The 21,418-nt window shown below is 44.5% G+C and overlaps 1 protein-coding gene across 8 annotated transcripts in view; it reads right to left on the reverse strand.

Annotated features, from left to right (window-relative positions):
- LOC110403439 (ligand of Numb protein X 2-like) overlaps positions 598 to 21,418 on the reverse strand; it is a 30,055-nt gene continuing 9,234 nt past the window's right edge. For 2 of the 8 annotated variants that reach the window (XM_021406636.1, XM_021406640.1), the window contains exons 2-10: positions 18,054 to 18,514; positions 15,335 to 15,558; positions 13,722 to 13,918; positions 12,077 to 12,445; positions 9,978 to 10,154; positions 8,479 to 8,653; positions 8,103 to 8,313; positions 3,903 to 4,061; positions 598 to 2,776 (exon numbers count right to left, since the gene is read on the reverse strand). In XM_021406636.1, the coding sequence (XP_021262311.1) occupies positions 2,641 to 2,776; positions 3,903 to 4,061; positions 8,103 to 8,313; positions 8,479 to 8,653; positions 9,978 to 10,154; positions 12,077 to 12,445; positions 13,722 to 13,918; positions 15,335 to 15,558; positions 18,054 to 18,514 (2,109 nt within the window). In that variant the 3' untranslated portion in view covers positions 598 to 2,640. Of the gene's footprint in view, positions 2,777 to 3,902; positions 4,062 to 8,102; positions 8,314 to 8,478; positions 8,654 to 9,977; positions 10,155 to 12,076; positions 12,446 to 13,721; positions 13,919 to 15,334; positions 15,559 to 18,053; positions 18,518 to 19,134; positions 19,216 to 19,854; positions 20,013 to 21,418 lie in introns of those variants that run through there. The other 6 variants (XM_021406635.1, XM_021406639.1, XM_021406634.1 and 3 more) reach the window with 5 other exon arrangements.

Genomic DNA, 21,418 nt, shown 5'->3' on the forward strand with positions numbered 1-21,418 from the left:
GAACCCTCTATTGAAGAGTTACTGCTGCCCATTCCTTCCTCTTGTATGTTGGTGAATGTCCTTCTAACAACAGACCCAAGCCTTTCACTGATACTAGCAGGCCTAACAGTTTTATTCTAATGCAGTAAATAGGGGTGAAATGTTTGCCTTTGATGTATTAGAGATTTATAAAGATGGAGCTTTGGAAATAATCTTGGCTTACGCCAAGTAACTGCTGCAGGTTTCATGTCATGTTCCTTGGGGTTACTGAATGGTGACTCCAATATTCACAACTGCTCAGGGAGTTAAGCCTCATTCCATAAAGCTTTTTATTCCCTAGGCTGGCTTCTTCAGTCCAATCAGTTCTGAGCCCCACGAGCACCAGTAAGATAACTAAGGGAAAAGATGGAAAGCATGCGGGAGTTGGTTTGGTTTTCCTTCTCCAATCACAGTGTATTTCTGGGTAGTCCAGCTCCTGTCCTGGGAGAAGCAGAAGTCAACTACATGACTTCCTGCCTGGCAAGGTCAGCTTCTTGAAGCCCTGTGTTGAGGGGACCTGTTCTGAGGCATTAGCTAATGTGCAAGAAGGTAAAGCGAAAAAATAACCAGCACCCATAGTTCATGTTGGTTTTCAGTAATATTAGAATAATTTATAAAGGCATCAAAACAAATTCAACATCTATTAACAAGCTGATCTTGCAATCAGTACTTAATTATGAGGACGTTTTGGTGAAGTTAAAGGCACCTTGAAACGAGATGGAGAAATACTAAAAGTCATGCTGCCTTCTGCAGCTTACCCTTCATTTGAATGGTCTGACCACCATCTGCATGGCATTTTCCTACCATCCTTTATGCAAGCCCTGTTTGTTACGACTCAGTAGGAAGTGCCTTCTTTCCACCTACGTAAATATTTACCGTTCCATATCGGGCACAGATTCTCTACCATGATAGGAAGGAGACCAAAACGCTTCACCTTCTTTTCTGTCAGATGCAGCTCCAGTGACTTGTTTTCCACAGGCACGTTTCTGACTTCAGAATCATTTTGCTCTGACTGTTCACTAGCAGCAACAGCTGGCCCTACTCTTTCTGCTGTTTAAGATGGTAGCTACGTTTATTGGCCAAATGGAGAGGCCACAGCATGCGCCAGGGAAGCTTTTGTGACAACTGGATCTTAAGCTATTTCTGTACAATAGGCTCCGATAACGGGGGGCCTGGTGTATACTGCCTTAAGCTAACAGCCAGAGGAAGTGAAGTCACTCGGTGTGTAAACAGCTCAATCATCTAGCAAGGAACAGGTCTGCTCTGCTCTAAGAGCCAATTACCAATAGCCAGCCCTAAGAAAAGCATTGCTGAGGACGACTGGCACATGCCTGCAGTCTGTTTGCTACCACAAGAAATTAAAACATTCATTCCAGGTAGCATTTTTACCAGAGAGAGAAACACCTTTGATTAATCTTACAGTCTGAGCTGGCCCCATAAAAGGTACAGCAGAAACAGCATAGAGAGAAGATCTCTGACGTGAGAAAGATCTGTTTCTTATACTGCTGGTTAACAACTAAAAAAAAAAGGACGGAATTGCTTCATGTAGAGTTTGTTTCCAGGTAGGAACTTAACAAGGTGTTGGAGGTGAAACCAACCTGCTGGGGCTTCACTCCCTGCATTCCAACCTTTACCTACACAGTGGGCTGGAACTGAAGCCCAAGGTGTCCTATTCCTGGAGGTCCCAAGCCAGCAAGCTGTAGTTCACTATAGCAATGACAGAGCTGCAAGCACAGCTTGTCCCTGCTGCCTCAGCTCTGCCTCTCAGCACTGGGAAACAGAGAGAAGACAGACAGCTTCCTGGGACAGGGGTTACTCATCAACAAACCTGTTTTCTTAGCCATCTGCCTTCTCTGGGAAAAGCTGGTCACTCATCAAGTCTTAAAACCAGAGACACCAAGCTGAGGAAGGGGATGAAAACTACACAAGTTCCTCATCTCTGTTACTGGTGATAGGACCTTCATAGGAGTCAACACAGCCCTGCCATGCTCAGTTGCCAGCTCTTCAGCTGCCAGCTACACACTTCTATGATGTATAAAAACATTCAGTAGATTGAAGCAGCCTAAGAACACAAGGCTGTGGGCTACAAGAGCTGCTTGATTGGACTGCATCCTTACAGTTTTATTAGTGGCTTTTAAAAACCATAAAAAATGACTCAGTGTCCAGTATGGCAGTAAGGTAGAGAGCAAGTAGCCAAACAGTATTCTTAAACTAGCAGGGGAAACAGGACGGTCACATGTTTTAACCTGTTCAAAACATTAAATAGAAAGAGGAGCTCTAGAACTGAAGAAAATGCCTCAAAGCAAAGATGGGCAATTCGTAGAGAAACACTGGAGAACCAGCTTTCTCTGCAACACCAATACTAACAAGCTCTAGTGAGTCCAGGAAGCTCCAGCTGTTCCGAGTCACCATTACTTTGAAGCTAACAATCAGTCGGTGTTAACCTCCACACAGTAAAGAAATGTTTTCTCCAAAAATGAAGTGAAAATTATCATGACACAATACACTGTATAGTGAGTTTCAGCGTTCCCTCAGTTTGTCACATTTAGCTCTGTGTGGTGGTCAGCAAATATCTGATGCCAAGGATGATCCTTAAGGCTGCTGCGTGATTTGTCACAGCTTTCACACAAGGCTTCCTGGCCAGGATACCACGGTAAGCGTCACTTTGTTCTTTTGCTCCTTCAACATTGGGATTAATTCTGAGTTGCTCATTCCAACTGCTGGTACTCCATTTACTGCCACTATTTCATCTCCACACCTAATCAAAAAAGACAGAAAATGAGCTTGTCATGAGTTAATTCATTAACACTGCAACCTTGGACACCAAGATCACCTACCCCACCCCGCACTAAGATCATAAATTCTTTATTGGAGTGACTCTTCAGCTAGATAAAGGGCAAGAAGAGAGCAGATCTAAGCACAGAGAAGTGGCTGCTGACAGGCTCAGTCCTGAATCCGAGGGCAGGGGAAGGACAGTGCTGGTGCCCAGTGACGGCAGTCAGGGGCACAGGAGTGCAACTGGCTGGCCTGGCAGCAGAGGGACGTGCCAAGAAAAATGCCCACGGGCTGAGGCATTCTGTCACTCTGTAGCTTGATTCAGTAGGTTTCTCAGGCTGCCCGCTTCGCCCAGCCACAGCACACCCAGCTACCTTCCATGTGGCTGTACAGCTTGGCTGCAGTGGGATGAGGTGCCAGAGCCAGCCCCTCCTTCCCTCAGCATCACAGGGCTCCCTGGGCAGTCAGGGCACCCAGCTGGCCCCAAGCCCCCACCAAGGCTCTGCCCTTCTTTCACACTTCCCAGGGGAGCAAAGCCTGACTCACTGCACTAAAACTGTCCCCCTGCCAGAGAGCAGCCTGTAACAGCACTGCACTTGCAGCCTGCTGCATGCTTGTGGAGGAGCTGGTTCTGGTGGATCCTGGAGGTAATGCAGTAGTGTTCTGTGGGGTGCTCCAGCACTACTACTCCAGCATTACTGACAGGGCAGCAAGGCTACCTTCCTTTTTCTCTACAGGAGGGCTTTTGTTACTTCCATTAAGACAGTCTTCATAACCTAAGAGACTTTTTACTTAGAAGCCTCTAAGGTTAATCTGGAACAACCCCTTTCTAGCTCTTCTTAATTACTCAATTAAAACCTTTACAGTCTTTTAAAATACAGCAGTTAATTCCCTTTAGTAGCTAGTTACACTTTTATAGAAAAAACACTCATTAACATAGAGCTTCGGTAACACTATTAACTGCATAAATGAGCATCTATGGATTAGAAGTCCTTAACTTTTAGTTCAGCCAGTTAAAAGGGTAAAAGCCCTCCAGGGAAATGATATCTACTGCCACTGGTGGTGCCTCTGCCTCAAGCCCCAGGACCCTAGGAGGGGTTCACACTCACTTCAGCCTTGCGTTGCGACAGGCAGGCGTCCCAGGCACGATGGTTTTGATGAAGAAGGGCTGGTTTCCTTTGCTCTCCTCAAAGCCTCCGACAATGCTGAAGCCCCAGCTTTCCAGGTTACCTTTGCTAAGGACAATATCTTGACAGCAGTGAAGGTAGCTGCAAAGACAGGCACAGCCAAAAACAGAGAACATTTGTAAACGTGCTTCAGGGAAAACCGCCTGACCAAAGGTTTACGTTTTCCCTTAGGGGAAATGTTTTCCTTGGGGCAAGTGTGGCTCTGTAACAGCCTTGCCTTTCTTCTCGTTTTATGGGCTGAAGGCAACCTCTTTGTGCAAGGTGTGTTGTGGGGTGATTGTCAGATCTGAAGATGACAGTCTTTTAGAAGTCTTAGTACTGTCAGTGGTAGACAAAGAGTTAACAAAAAATGACTGTGCTCTCAAAGGGTTTGTGACCTGAAAAATTCATGAATTCACATCAGAATAACTTCATGATTTTTCCTATCAAACATTTTAATAGACAAAACCAAATCAACTGTAAACAGCGCTGTTAAAGCCCATGCAGTCAATGGGAATGGAGGTTTTTATTCTGCATGTACACCGTATGCTTGGTACAATGAAGGCATTCAGCAGCCACATCTCACCGATGGCAAGCGAGCACTATGAGGCGAGGCAGCCTTCGTACATAAGATACCAAATGGCAGATCACTGTGTGCTAGCCCCGCTCACTGAGGGGCATTCCCAGTGAGCCTGAGGCACACGGCAAAGAAGAACACAACAACAAAGTGCCAACAGCACTTGTGCCCTGAGCTCGAAGCACAAGCGTGTGCCAGGCCCTTGCAAGGCATCTGAAGAGGTGTGGCAGGAGCACAGGCCAACAGTCAGGTAATGTTCTGGCACCAGCAGGCTGCCAGGCTGAGTGGAACTGCTGCTGATCACCCACTGAGGTATTCCAGCAGCTGAACTTCTCCTTGTAAATGTTTCTGCCTCAAGGGCTTTGCTTGAGCAGTTTGCAGATGAGTTTCAGATTTCAAAAGCCTTCTCAGTTAACTTCTCACTGAGACAATGATCCAATTATCTGCTTTGGAACTGCAATTTAGTTTTGCACCAGTTCCTCATACCAGTTAACACTGGGAGACCCAGCTGCAGCTTACTAGTGCCTCCAGTTTTCTTCTACTGGTATTATACAAATTTAAAAAACACAGCTATGACAAACATATATGGCATCTGGTGCAAATAAATAGCCCAGAGAACAAAAGTGCTACTTCAGCATAAAACATAAGTGAGCACTGAACACATTCTCCAAGAGTTGAAGAAAGCTCTTTGCTAGAAATCTATTTTCATATGAAAAGGGGTTTTTGGGAGGAGAAACATTAATTCACCATAATGGAAAATGACCATGGGAAAAATATTTTAGACTTAACAGAAAGTAAAGGTGCAGATTTTATTCTGGGAAGCTACCTGCTGGATCTGCATCCCCTTCAGAGTTTGTGGAATGTGCTGCTCTGGTGGGGCCACAGCAGGGAGTGCCTGAAGGTCACTGCAGAAGAGCTCAGGCTTTGTGGACTGGCTGCAGAGAGACTCTGAAGTGAGAGGGATGCTGCTTTCCCCCCACCCCGAGCATTAACAGCCATGCCTAGAGTGATGTGGGGCTGTTTCAGGAGTCAAAGCTGATACAGAGCGAGACGGTAATGCAATCTTCAGGATTCAAAGAGCAATGAATTAAGACCCCCAACACCATGTTTTGAGATGGTGTTTTATACTGTGAGTAACTGGTATTTATTTAACGTAACGCTATGAAGAAATGAAGTTCCTGCACTATCTTCTGTGACACATTCAGTGATCATGATAAACATTCAATCAACAGTAATTAGCAGTATATAATTAACTTGGAACACTCACCACCACCAAATTACTAGCAAAACAATGGAGAGAGTCGAAGTTTACGGAGACAGCAGGGTTTCCCACAGTTGTGTTACAAGAGAAAAAAGCCAGAATGTCAGGCACCTGGCTCTGTTGCCTGAGGCTGGAGAGAAGAGCGTTCCCATCTCGCCCCTCCTGCAGCACAGATGTCTGCATCTTCATCAGGCACGCATGGCCGGAGGCAGGGATGGAAGCTCTGACCCAAGCTTACACACCAAATGCTGTGGTGTCCAAGCGGCCTTACAAGCACAGAGTGTTTTTTGTTTAAGAGGACTGTGACCAAGATGCTCGTGTTATTCTGTCACCTGGCATCCCAAGAAAGACACAGGACCAGGGCTGTGATCTCCTGAAACTGATCAGTGCCAGTAGCCTGGCACATAACCCAAGATCTGCAGGACAGGCTGCAGGGGCTGCGCAGCTCCAAGCCAGCATGTCACTGAGTGAGCCGGCCTGACAGCATTTGATGTAAAGAAAATAACCCACAGACACAAGAACCAAGACTAGAATTAAACACTGTAGGCTCAAGTGTTGCAACAGCTGAGTACATTTCTCTAGCCCTGAGCACCAACTCTGACTCCAGTCTTTCAGCATTAAAGTTTCCTCTGAGAAGGATGAAAGGATTTTTCTGCTCAGAGTAGCTGCTGGAAAAAAATGCTGAACAAAACTGAAATCTTCCATGCCATCAGCACTAAGCTTAAAGCTTCCACATTAATTCCTACCAGGTCTTATTACAAGCGGATGGGAAAGTGGGTGAGAAAGAATTAGAGTGACTTTTATTACTGGAAACAAGAAGAAAAATTTTGTCAGCTCCTAAAGGTCAGAGCAAGAAAGGAAGCCTGAAGAACAGAAAGGGGATCTGAAATCACTGCTCCCTGCTTCAGTACTGAGACCTTCTAACAGGCAAAGGAAGGGGAGCCCACATTACCACCAGGAGCAAAAGGATTTCAAGCAATGCAGTACGTGGCAAGTAATGTCAGCCTATGCTTGAAATGAAGGCACGTTCCCAGTGAGTAAAGAGCGGGCACCAGTCCCTGCAGCAGGAAGTGTAGTGATGCTGGGAGCCAGCACACATCCGAAGAAACTGGAAACGGAAGAAGGGAGAAGGCATGGCCAGTTTTTCCTGCCTGTACTTCACTGCTGGAGCACCCGAGAGGAACGAGCACCTGCTGGCAGCTGATGATGTGTACCCAGGTTTGGGCTATCCAGGTACAGCTTGAACTGGTTCACACCAGGCCCGCACAGAATGGACGGGTTGATTCTGAAGAAGAGTGGAAGAAACTAAAGGATTGTGCTGAGCACAAGCCAAGTTAGTCACCTGAGACACAAAGCTACCTTGCTTGGGCTGTTTTGTTTAGCGCTTACAGGCTGCTAAGTAACACAAGGGTAACATAACAAGAGGCTTCTTAGTCTTTCTTCTTTCAGGTGCCTCAAGAAACAAGGCTATAAATAATCTGAGCTTCCCACAAAAGGGTTTGGCTTTACTGTTCTACATTCATCTCCTGCATGATCCCTCTCCAGCTACCTGAAATGACAACAGATTCTATCTTTTCTGGCTGAATATACTTTCATGAAACCACAAAAGTGAGCAAACAAGAGGTTCACCTCACCAGAAAGGAGACAGAAATTAAAGTTCTTGACATCTCAACTCTGTAACATGCAACATATCATGTTGCTGCTAAAATCTTTGTTAAGTTCACAATCCAAAGCTTTGCAGCAGGGAAACTCAGCAATTCAGAATGCTTCATGGTAAAGATCGCACAATTACAACAGCCGGAAAGAATTAGACTGAAAGAGTTCCTCCAAATGAGATAATCAGAATAGATACTGTCTAGCAGCAGATACCTGCTGGCCTCCGTAATGCCACTTAGAAAGAGAGACAGTGACTTCAGCTAGTGACAGTTCAGAAGGGACTGGTTCTACGCTGACTAAATTTAAAGTCAGTGCCTCAAATTCCAAAATGTATGCTTTTCATTTTCTGTGTTACTTCTCTTAGAGGAGAAAAAAAAAAAAAAAAGGAAAGAAAAAGGTTTTCAGAAACTTCTGAAACACGGTTACTGTGCAACAGAAGTGGAAAAATGAAGAGTAATGTTGTAAGAAACAGATGAACTTTTTATGCATTCATTGTGCTATGATCTCACTGACAGATGAGGCTTTCCTCTGCCTTAAAGCTAACAAGGATACTGGCAATGCTTCCATTGACTTACCCATGAAGAAGTTCATTTCTAGTGTTTACGTCAGCCCTGGGACAGATCTCTATTCGATCACCAAACAAACGTACCTAGGCAATCCAAGCCACGTGATCCAGAGGGGAGACCAGCTGAATCCTCGCTCCTTGATGTCCAGAGAGGGATCTGTGGGGTCTGTTGAAAGGATTTCCAAGGCTTTCAGTATGACTGAGTGGGAAGCTGCATTAGATTTCAGCGCTGAGACAGCTTCATAGTAGTTCAGGTGAGTCAAATCAATGCCGTTTATGCTCAAAAGTACATCTCCTGTTGATTAAATAAAATGGGATTATTGCAAAACTTGTGCTACGAAGCACATTTCTGCCTCAAGGTCTCATGTGGAACCCTGCTTCCAATTCCACTTTACTATCTAAATCCAAATTCTGCTTAAGAACAGTTCCCAACCTGTAAAGGATCTGAGAGTCTCCTTACCTCGCTTGATTCTGCCATCCCTGAAGAGGCACCCGATGGGCTGTACACTTGTTACATATATAGGGAGCTTGTTTTTGTTATCTCGTCCACCTCCAATTGTTATTCCTAAGGATTCCTTTGGTTCTTTCTTTATCGCAACTGTCTTTTCATGACTTATATATCCTGGAGGTAATTCCTACAGCAAAATGACAGTACAATACACAGAATCATTAATGCAATTAACATGGGAAGCTCAGAACCAGAACAAAATAACAAAACATTATGTTTCTTTAACTCATAACATTTGGCAATACTGCTAGATGACGAAGTCAGCTTCTCTTATACTCGCTCTGGGTGAAAATACTACTCTGTATTTCCAGTGTGACACCAGTATGACTGAGGCATAGCTGTCTGGGAAACAGCTGCTCCCCCAACAATCCTCCTTCCTTTTGCTGTAAAGAGATGCTCACTCTGAGAACAATTTTGCACCAAGGAACAAGCTACCAACTCATTTCAAGGCCATTCATATCAAGCAATCAATCTTTCTCTGACTACTACTAAACTGGGATCAGTAACTTCTGAATCATTTTTTCATGCATGACTGAAAAGGTACGTGGAAACTCTTTATATTAGAATCACCACTCATCCTGATTTCTGCTCATCAAGCCAATATGACACAAATGGATAAAACAGGCAAGAAGGAGATGTTTTCGAGATACAGTATACAAAACAAAAATCAAACTTGAAGATGCTGACAAAGATGGCCAGCATCCCCAGAAGATGAACGTTTCAAATGATTATGAGAGTATTATTTAAATTTTAATTAACAGAGTTCATTATTTCCCTGTTAATTGCAAGTAATTGCAGACGTAACCAACTTTGGAGGCAGAAGTAGGTTCCTTACTAACCTTCAACAGAGGCATTTAGATACAGAAGTATAGGCAGTTTTAGAATGTTTTCTCCCACAGCTGGTAGCTGTGAGTTTGCACAGAGCAAATCGCTGGTACAAGAGACTGGCAACTCTCTTGCAGGATATTCTTATAACATGCAAATGGATGGCAGAATGGCAGATACAACACTCAAGTCACAGCAGTACTACAGTGTGATTTGTGTTGTTTCTACTTCCGTGTCACAGAGCTGTGTAGCTCCAAACCAGAAGCGTAACTTAATACCCCTGCACAACATCCCAAACGTGTTGTGCTTTATCAATGTCCAGTGCTGGCCCTGTTAGAGTCTCATGGACTGTAAATTTCCCACGGCCCTTTCCAAACAAGGAGGGATTAAACCCTAGTTCTGCATCAATGTTACAGACATTTGAGGAAATTTTGATGTTTTTTTCCAGTAGATGATAAACACACAGTTTTCTAGTGCCAATAGCCACAAACATGCTGCTTGTCAACAGCTCAAGAAGAAAGGAGCGACTAATCAGTTTTGTACAATAAATAACTGTCACAGAGCTAACATAATAGATCTACTAGACCAGGAGTAACCAGTGCTTTTGCTGTTATTTCCAAGCTTACCTTCTGGTAGCTGGACTTTCGTCTATAGTGACTCTGGTCTAGTCTTCTGCGGTGGTGCACTGGGCTTCCTCCACTGCTGCTGCTGCTGTTGTTTGACGTGCTGCCATCTTCCCCTGGGTCCAACAGCTGCACACCTGGCTGCCTCAGCACTACGAAGTTTACTCTGGATTCGCTGGTCTGCCAGGAGCAAAAAGAGCATCTGAAACCATTAGAAGGCCAAGTCAAGCAAAAGAAGGCAAAAAGTGGAGGAAGCAATCCTCCCAGCCTATATGCCACATCGGTTGTTCAGCACTTCACCCATTCATTTTTCCCCAAAATACCTGTAGACTTGACCTTTTGCCTAAGATTGCTGCCAGTTAAAAACTCAACCAGCTGTATATCTGGCCTTGGCAGAACTACAGGGAAAGTATTCACTATTGTTACTGCTCTTCTATCTGAAAGAACAAACTAAATTAATCCAACAAAACCTTATTGTGAAGGACTCCATTGGGATAAGGCATCTGTGCTTGCTTGGGGCATTTCCTGCAACAGATGAGAGAAGTACAGCTGCTGTTCTCACTATTGGACATGAACCTGACTCTTCTGGTGCCACAGCATCGTGCAGCAGTGAGTTCCCTGGCCTGGGAAGAGGGACTGTATCAACTGCTCTGCTTTTGCTGTTGTTTCAGTCAGTTGGTTGGTCTGTGTGTGTTTTTAAACTACTGAAAGACAGGGTTTTTACAAAACAGAATTTAAGTCTCTCGGGTCCAAAATCACTCCAGGATGCAATTCATTATTTTTTCCCAGACAAGTTGGCACATATTTACGTCTCCACAAAATATATTGTAAATGTTGCATCCTGCTTTGGGGATTTGCCCTCCTCTTGATCCCTGAGTAGGAGACTATGTACAGTACAAATACATTATACGTGCAAATGGTACTTCACAATACAGATAGGACTCTTTTCTCCAAACAGTTTGTAATCAAAATTAGAACAAAGTTTAACGAAGAAGCTCTCAGAAGAACAGATAACGTTTGAAGGATGTCACAGTTCTACAGAATGTCACTTCAAAAGGAATTAAATCCCCAAAGCCACTGGAGCCAGTTCTGAGGCTTACTGATCTCAGTGGAATCAAAAGAGAGTTCCTCATACAGGAGTTACACTAGCATGCTACTACAGAAATATAGCAGCATGAATGAAAAAATATATATTCTAATAGGTCATAGTATGGAATCACACATACAGCAGAAGGAAAGATCTCAGATCTCAACACTGGAATCCTGCTGTTTTTCTTCTATTCTCCCACTCCACTGCACTCTCCTTTGCTAATTAGCAGGAAGAGAACTGGCTCTCCCTCGCTCTGCTGACCTCAGATCCTTTCCAGGATATAAACAATATGTGATCAGATGTATTGTGTCAGGATCTTCAGATAAAAACAAACTGGAGGTCACCGCCTAGGAAGATAAAGAATTTAAAAACTGATCTACGTGACATTTGCTGCACACATAGCAATGCCTATTCCTCAACCAAAATTCCTTGTCTGCTCTGTTCACCAAAACATCTGGCACGCTGCAATAAGAACAAATCCCTACTGTGAATGAAAAGGCCACCTTTTTCCTACTCTTCTTTTAGCATTTTAAGAACTTTTTAGTCTGGTATGTTGTTTTCCAGACTCCCTCCACAGCCTGTCACCTCCCCAAGCAACACCTTCAGTTTGACTGCTTGAAGCAGAAGGAGCTGTCCTAATCTCTTCTGGTTTCTGTGATGTATGCATCTACACGGTGCATACAAATACTTATTCTGCAAGAAAGTCATCACACCACCACACCACAAAGAAACTCCAATTGCTTTGGCTGAACTGAGGTGCCACGAGCAACTGCCTCACTTCAGACTTGTCAGAGATGACTCACAACGTATTCCCACTCTTCATGTTTATCTTCATTTGGAGGCAGTGCTTCCCACACATCTGCAGAGAAGCCACTTTTCCAAGGAGAGATTTCAGGGAAGGCAGTCTGCTCCAGCATGTTCTGTTAGCCCCTGGGTCAGAGCAGGAGCCCTGCCATCAATGCAGGCAGCTACAGTATCATTAGCCACACAACCTCTCCACATTATAAATTACCTGGATGATCTGTGCAGCAGTCTCAGGCGTTCCTTGCCTCAAATCCTGGCCATTTATAGACAGGACTCTGTCATTCCGACTCAGCTTCCCATTTTTGGCTGCCAAACCTCCCTCTAGCAGATCTAGAATAAAAATCCCTGCCTCATCGGTCTTCCTGATCAGTTTGATTCCCAAGGGTTCGGATCGGTCTCTCTTCATCAAGGTGACATGGATCACTTCCTGGTTTGTAGCAGAAGTGGAGTCCTGCTGTGCAGTCTTATTGGAAAAGCCTTTCTCCTGCAGGACCATGAGGTGGAGAACAGGACCTGGGTGGCGCAGGAAGGACACAGCTTGGCAGTGAGTCACACTGCTGATGTTGACACCATTCACCTAGAAAAACAAACAAACCAGAGTCCCTAATCAGAACCTACATAATTTAGGCACTGTCTACAATGCAGAACATCACCAAGCTGGAGACAGGATGCATAATCCCTATGCAGTGCCTTGACTGAAGCAGCTGTTTCTCATGCACATTACAGAGCAGAATTTTCTAAAAAAGGAACGCAGAAGAAAGGAGGTGAGATAAGGCCATCAGTGATGGCGAGTAGCTGAGTACACGTATGAGATAGGACCGCTCACATAACCAACAAACCCCAAACTACAAGATGTTAAATCATGACGTGTATGTCATAACACTGCAGAACTGTTTTCCACTAACTTCCAGCATTCAATATACTCCTGCAGGAGAAGAGCCAAATTGCAGATTTGCTTGGAAGAGAGGTCCGCAGTCCACAAAACTTCTGGAATCATCAATCTAATCATGCTTTTACCAAGGTAACTCTGAGAAGCTGATTTTCACTTTGTTGTCACACGTTCTTTCAGGACGGCAGTAGAGCTACTAAGTGCAGGGACCTGCTCCAATTATGGTCCAGTCAAGATTGTACAGCTTGGATAAAACAGAAGTTGTGTTGTTGGTCTGCACAAGAAATCAACTTGGAGATTGAATCGGCCACTTGTGCGCAAGGCTCCCAGTCATTACTGATGTCCACAGCCCAACAGGATAATTAGGTCTTTATGGCTTGTCAAGTGATTGGGTAGCCATAGCCAGAAGGTGCTAACGGTTTTTGCTGCATGTGGGTTTTAGTGCTGTAGGCAAGCCTATGTCACCTCAGTTAGCACACTCCAACAAGTGTAATGGAATGTTGGGTTAATCTGGAAACTAAATCTGGCCATGGGTCAGTATGTACAAGGCTGGTGCTCCTTGTTACTCAGATTATATATGTGATGCTGACTTCAAGGTGTAACGTCTTCAACTTCCAACCTGCCCATTAAGGAAATGCAGTTTAAGCAACATAGTAGAGCAAGTAACTATGACCTCCAAGCTAGAGCACAATCCACTGGAGAGGAAAGGTGCTACCGGCTGAAATTTATTACATAGAGATCTTTTCACTTTATACAAAATGGTGTGAATTCCAAAATCTCAAGGGATCAGAAGGGTCCTCAAATCTACTTCTCAGCTCCAGGAGACAGACGATGCTACTGCCAGACATGTCTGATCAGTGCTTTAAGAAAAATCTTCTCTGTAGAGATTTCCCAGTTTTTCTAGGCAACTTTGCCTGTTCATCCCTTAAGTGAAGAGAAGCAATGAGACAAGTGGGTTGCATACCTCAAGAATATGGTCTCCAGGTGCTATTCTTCCATCCGCAGCAATGACAGAATCCCGCAAGACTTCCTGAACAACAATGTTTCCTAGTGGGGTGTCCTTACCCCCAACTATCCTCATCCCGAGCTCTTCCTCTGGATCTTCTCGGTGAATTTCAATTGTGCTCGTTTCAGCCACAAGGCTAGCTCTCTGAGGAACGTCTGATGGTGGAAATTGAGGAGAAAGAAACAACACATGAATAGAACCTTCCCCCACACAGCCCCACACACTGGCAGGTTGTGTTCAGAAGTAGAATCTGGAGGGAAAGGAAGAGAAAGCAGCTATCAGGTGAGGAAAAGCTAGGTCAGACTGACAGCTAAAAAGGCCCTATTTCTGTAGTTTCTCCAGAACATTTCTCATCTTGCCCTAACTTGTGGCAAATTTTAACTCTCTCTCTGCTATTTCTTGTGCTTTATTACAGGGCATTCTGTGTGTTTCACTTAGACACTGATTTTTCTTGCTGGGACAGCTGGAATCCTAGAAGCACACATGCACTAATCCCAAATTCCACAGCACCCATTAGAGAAGGGGACTGATGAGCTATAATTACTGGTCTGTCATGAGGAGACTCTACCACAGGCAGCTCACTGCAACTTCCCTCCTCTAATTTCCTTTCCTCCTCTTCTCCCATCTCTCCTGTAACACAGGAGTAATGTTTACCTATTTCACAGCCTCCCTGAAGCCTAAGGAGCACTACTCAGACACTTTGAAGATGAAAGTTGTCGTTAGCAAGTCACTGTAAAGCTACCAGCACTGCAGCATTTAGGCAGGCCCAGCACTCTAATGAAGCCAAGCAGACTGACTGCAAAGGTGAACTGCAGCTGTCATACAAAAGATGCTAAATCTGCTCCAAGTGTACTAAGGGAAAAAGCCAACCGAGAACTAAGCTGACGCATGCAATAGCACATCAGCAGACAAGCACCCAGCTCCAGTCTCTGCACACCTGGAAACTGAGACACACTTTGAAACACGGCACCAAGATCTCTACACTCCTGCCTTCCAGCAAGGATTGAGACAAGAGGTTCTAGGCTGCAGTGCAGATGGTTACTTTTATCTGCTAGGGTTTCATAACCAATTACTAATCAAAAACCTGGCGAGGCTATACAAACACACTTACTTTGTACTGTTAGGGAGGTACTGACCACTCCAGGAAATCGACAGTATATTTAACTTTCTGAACAAGATTAAGAAGTTGGAGCATTTCCTAACTACTAGTTATTTGGCTTCTATAAGTGCTTTTAGTGCTGCATGTTCCCACTGAGAGAAACTGCATTTGTTTCTGCAAAGAAAACTGCAAATACAACATTCACTGCAGCCCGAGATCTCAGAGCTGTCTTGCATTGGCAGTTCTGTGTTTCTGAGCAGATCTTCCCGTATCTGATGCACGTGAATGCATCTCCCCTCTCCTCAAGAACAAGCTGAGGAAAGAGATTATTTCTAAGACTACTAATGAATAATACTGAGGATATCTAAGAACGCTGGGGACATTTTAAAAATTGAAGTGTCTGAAATAGTTACTTCATTTTTTATATTATAAAAGGTAATTATGTAATTACATCTGTTTATCAAACTCTCACCTTCTTCAGTCTCCTCAAAAGCTGGATTAACCAGTCCAGGCTCTGCAGTCCCTAGTGATACCACAGCAGCTGCGGAGCTTTCTGCTACAAGCGTGGATCCTCCACTGGGTACCTCTGCATCCCTGGGCGTGTTCGTCTCCACCTTGGTGAGGGGCTCTTCCTTCCCTTTGGAAACAGGGTTCCTTTTCCGTTGTTCACATTTGTATTTCTTGAAACCAGGACACCTAGAGAGAGATTGTCAACAACTGTAAGTGGCTAACCCAGCACACATAGGATCTGTCTGACAAAGGCAGGCAAGGAAGCATGTTCAGGATCTCAGCAGCTGCTGAGCTTGTATCACAGATGCTTCAAGTCGTTCTCATTCCACTTTCAGCTTATACTTGCATAAGTAACAGAGCGGCCTTCTTATTCTCTTACTTTCAAAATTATGAAGCTCAATATTTTTAAAAGGAAAATGCAGTAGAAAGAGGACTTACTCTTGCTAAATATTTACATGGCAAACTCACAGTGAAGACAATACCTCTTTTAAAACATAAGCAAACACTTAGCTCCGTGCTTTTAGAGCTGATGATGAACTGTAAATTTATGCAAAGGAAGTGACTCGAATTTCAAGCTCAGCCCTGAATCAGGCTTTGTTTTTAACGAGCTGGTAACGCGGGAGAGCTGTCAGCAGAGCTTGCTTCTTTTTCCCCTGAACGAGGCCTGACCCTCGGGCAGCTCCCGGCCTCCACTTCACGCAGAGGATGAACGGGAGCAATTCGCAGCAGCTTTACTCCCACTGACCACTCCCCACCTGGAGGTTCAAGGAGTAATTCTGCATTCAAAAAAAAATGCGCTCTGCGTGCAGTTACACCGTAGCTATCTCAGCAAAAACAAGTGAGGAAAAACAAGCTCTTTTATCAAAAGCACTTAGAGAAAAGTAGCAGGTAAAGAGGGCGATGAATGCAAAAGCGTCACTTTCAGAGACAACAGTAGTACTGGGTGTTTACCGCAGTCACTTTTCAAATTAAACTCTATCTACATTCTGGATAAACAAGCCTTACCCAGGTATTACTTCCTCCGGTGTATGCCTGGTCATCTGTTGCTTGGAGCCAACAGGATGACCCTAAAAGTTAAAGGCAGAAGCTAGCTGACCCATTTGTGCGTGTCCCTCTTAAATGGAAAAATAAATGAGTTTTGCTAAGGGCAACAGAATCTCCCAAGAAACAAGCTGCTATATGCTACTTATTTCCTTAGTTATCCTACTATAATTTAATCTCACAGTTAAAAAACACAAACATCCAAACCCCAGTGTAATTTTTTTCTCCTTTTTTTTTTTTTTTGCTTTTCAATCTAACAATGCTCACAGCCCGAAGTCATGACTTTTTGGAACACTCCATCCCCATGGAGATGCTAAGAACTGTATATGGGAAGGATATAGTTTCCAGTCAGGTCTTCACCATAAACACTGAAGGGTGCCTCCCTCTCCCACATGTAACTCATGCATCAGAGGGATTAGCAAGTGACAGAAGTTTACTGGTGCCAGGGCAGGCTTATGGAGCTTGGAGGAAGGTTCTGACCCCTCAGGTCTGTACCCAGCCCCGCTCTGGCCATGCCCATGCCACACCACAGCTACATAGGCAGCCCTGTCTGCAGCATGAGCATTCAGCCTGATGGTAACGAGAAAGCAATACGGAGCCAGTTCAAGGACACTGTAAGCTTTCCCAGAGCATCTTCCGTCACTGCCCCTGGCTCTAACAGGAGCTCTCAGCTTGTGGTAACAAAGACAGGCAAGAACTGCAAGGGTATGTGCTTGGCTGGAACCATGAGTGGATCCCAAGTGCTGGGTCACCTATTTTTAACAACAGCGTGGACTCAAAAAGCTACAACATAGCTGAAGGGAAACAAGCCGCGTTTCTCAATCCCCACTGAGAAAAGTACACCTTGCTGATGAAGCTCTGCTTCTGCCTGCAGTACAGCTTGCACTTAGCTCCCTTTCCAGCAATCATTAACTAGGAACAGATGTTATTCCATACCACGGCAAGACCTCTGTCACTGGCACTTCTTTCAAAGCTCAGAATTTTGCCTGCCACCGGCTCAGCCAGCAATGGAAGTATTAAAACACATCTCTGCTGGCAAGTGCAAGAAAAATACCTCTTCCTCTACACAAAGGGGAAAATGTGTATTTTATTTGCTTCTCTTTCTGAGCAGAAGAATGAGAGGATAATGGAATTATAAGTAGGTGATTCAACAACTGCATAATGCACAGCTTGGAGGGACTTACACTATTTGGATCAAAGACATATATTGCGCATGTTAATTGGACCAATTAAACTGGTAACACTGCACGATCCCTTGCCTCCAGAGTATTGACTTAGTGCCTTTCTTTTCCACACAAGTGAAAGAAGGAATATGCACGTTTGTAACTGTTTATAAAGAGTCAGGCTCCCCATATCAGGACACAAAATTTATATACATTTGAGTGGTTTTGTGTCTGCAGACAACTTGCCTGCAAGAAGGCAAGGAAGGACCTCAACCTTTGTCCCTGGAGCACACGGGAGCTTGCCTCCCTAACCCACAATTACGCTGTCTTCACACACCCACCTTTCTGGCCTCACCCCCTGTCACCTCACCTCTGCTGTCCCATTTTGTCCCCATCTAAAAAAACTTTCTGCTCAGAAGCACAAGAGACAGATGGCGTTATATGAGGAGTGATAACGCAAGGTAAATGGGAAAGCACCTGTTCTGCAGGTGAGCTTCTAGTTCACACCGTTGCATTGACTGCTGACACTCTGCCTTGAACGGACAGATGACAACCAGCTTATCCAGCAGGTTTCGGACTAGAAGGCTGGACTTGTGGCACTGCTGGAGAGAGAGTTTCTTCCGATCCATAGGACAGAAGTTATACTCCTGCATGAAGTTTTCAAGGCACTTGAAACAATAGGTATGTCCACAGGGGGTGTCCATAGGCTGGAGTAGAGGCTGAAGGCAGATATGGCAAATGAGTTCATCGTCCACTTCATTCTGAAAGTTGTAGAGATGATTGTCCGGCAAGAGGTGGAACTGACCGCATTCACAGCAGAGCTCACCAACGTGGTACGCCTGCTCTTCTGCTGCAGGATCAGCCATGATGGCCAGGAAGTGTGCTCCCAGGGCAGCAGGAAGGAAACGTGTCCTGTAGAGCTGTCTGTCAGAGTTCCTCTGCTGAAAAGAAGAGAAAGAGAGATTTCCAGCCAACTGCCAGCTCACGATATAGCCAATTAAAAATTAAACTGCATTCTCGCCTGAAGTCTCCCCTTGTATCCTCACACCCACCAACCCCTTAAGAGTTCTTCCTTCCAGAGAGATCCTGTAAATGATCAACACAGGGATGAGAGATCACTAGGACCTGATTCAGCAAAACGTTAAAGTGGATGAACTGAAGCTGAAATTACTTTACGTGCAACAGTGACACGGGGTACATAAAACCCCGCTAAACGTATGAACTAGAAACGCTGAGACAAACACTGCACGTTCCTGAGAGAGTAATTTTTACATGGACCATTTTTCAGTAGAGCTTTCCAGATGATACTGAATATTACTCATTGATAAGATATGTGGTGAAACATCAGTTTGGGGATTTCTAGTTGTCTGGATTTTTAGTTTGGTCTTTTTTTGGCAGGAGTTGTCTGAGGATGAGGAAAAAGAAGAGGAAGAAATTTCAAAAGAAACAAAAAAATCTGAGCCACATTTCCTTCCTCTTAAGCTCACTCCCTCCACAAAACGTTAGTGTTAACAAAGAATGCATTGTTCCCTTCTCATCCATGCCTAAATTTACTCACGGAAACATATCTTCTATGAAAAGACTCAAGTTTTCTAAGGGGGGAAAAGCCATGAATACAGTGCATGTCATAGTTAGCTGCACTGTAAGACAAAGGCTTGAGCTTCTGTTTTTTACAGTAAGGGTAAAGGACCAACTGAGCTCTTTGCAGCTGCTGCTTTATTGATTTTAATAATTGTGTTTCCAGTCACGCCCCTTTTCAATCTTGCCTACTGTAATTAAATATAAAATTCACCTGAGTTTGCTAGCAGGTCACAGGCAGAGACACTGCTGCAGGAAGGATTACTCTTAATCTGGGGATGCGGTACTAGATGAAGCTAACACTCGGTTATACAACTGGGTTTTCTGTTGTAGAGGTGATATTTTTTTTATTTGGAAGTTCATTAAAAAAATCCCAGTTTAAAAAAAAAGCACAACTGTGATGAAATGGAAGATGTCTGAAAACAGTTGCTTTGTCTGGAACAGGTAATAGCCTAAGCAAGAGCGAACAGCAGTCTGCACCAGTGCCTGGAGGACACGGCTGGCACGCAGCAGTGACGTTGCAGGAGGGTAGGCAAGAACAATAAGATAGCAAGAACAGCCAGAAAAAATTAGTCATGGGTTTCTAATAAAAAACATACATCATTCCACCTCAATTAATTGTCAAGCATACGTCATCTATTTAATTAAAGGGATAATATATCACTGGCAGAATCAAGCGACTTCCCGGGCAAATTTTTACCTTGCTACAGAAAGCCGGTGGCAGTTGCAGGGGGGAAGCAGGCACCAAGATGTTCACTTCTGCTGCTGCAGTGCCAGAAAGCATCTTCCTCTGGAGGAAGGCACTTCCACCAGGCATACAGCCTTTGCTCTTCTCGCTGCATTCCCTCCTTAACTCTTACCCACAAATGGAAACATGTGCCCTGCCCTTCCAGAAATGCCACTGTTCTTTGCTACTTACCTGTCTGCATCAGACTGACACCTCCACTGTTTTTCTTACTGAAAGCTCCTATTGGATGTGAAGCCTTCCCGCATGTGAAAAGGAAACATTTCAGCATCAGTCACCTACCAGTGCTGATCAATCACCCAGCACTTGCAGTTAAGGAAGCTTCCAAGACTAACACCTACCAACACAAACTACTTGTGCTTCAGGTTGTACTATTTGCATAAGATTTTGGCAAGTGATTAAACAATTCTACTGTCTCAGTGAAAACAAACTCTATGATAATTTTGCTGATAAACAACTTCTAAATGGGGGGAGGGGGACACCACATTATTTACCAAATTCATACTCTGCTTTCTGTGCCTAAAGTTATATGTGATGATCTCATTGATGAGTCACTTCAAAACTCGCGGAAGATAAAAGCATCAACGCAATCTTGCTGCATTTTTCCTCTCTGTTTTGTCCTTCAAGTCTAGAGCCTTGAATGCGAGGTGTGACGGTTTCATTCCAAAGTGCCAAAGAACATTTGCCTTTTACCCACTGTCCTTCCCATGAGGAGGACCCTCCTGCAGCCACCAGGGAACCAGGGCCTGGCACTTCAGCCACGAAGCAAACCCATCCCACAGCCTGCGGCGAGGCAGAGGCAGTGAGCAGCTCGGGGAGGGCAGCAGGCTCAAACAAGCCTGCCGCCTGCTCAGTGATTCAGCCAGAAAGCAGATGTTCTGTACGAGGAAAATTGCTAACATCTTATTCAGCAAAGATGACTACTGTGCAACGAGACAGACCTCAGGTGTCTAGAAAACCCAGTGCCTGAACACAACAGGCGCAGCAGCCGACTGCTCGGGTGCAGCCCAGCTCCAGCTGTCCTGCAGCCAGCTCCCAGGGTGCCAGCTGTTTAGTGAAGCTGGAAACCCACTCCATCTTTCACTGTTTCTGTCAAGTTCCTGCTGCTTATTCTGGCCTCTGAAGGCCAGACCATCCCAGCAACTCCTGCCATTCTTGTGCTGCTTTTTGTTGTTGATGAAAAATGTCAAAGCCGGACATACGTATATGCTCACTAATGCTGCTTTAAAAACACAGCAAAAACATCTTGAGTGTGAGTGACCCAAAGAGTAACGCACCCCTCCTATACACAACAAAGAACTGAAGAACATAGACCTGCACAAACCTCTCGTTTCTTACCCTGTGTGGGCGAGAGTAAAGATTTCTTTGGGATCACCTTTATCTTTACTGCACAAGAACAAAAGCAGTGGTGTTTTGTTTTTTTTTAAAGTAGGATTTCTTTTATTGTAACTCTGACTCAAAGAATATAATTTTTTTTAAAGTTAGACTTATCAGGCTGTCTGATCTTATTCCCCGCCAA

The sequence above is a fragment of the Numida meleagris genome, chromosome 8 (genome assembly GCF_002078875.1).
Source record: "Numida meleagris isolate 19003 breed g44 Domestic line chromosome 8, NumMel1.0, whole genome shotgun sequence".
Classification (NCBI taxonomy): domain Eukaryota; kingdom Metazoa; phylum Chordata; class Aves; order Galliformes; family Numididae; genus Numida; species Numida meleagris.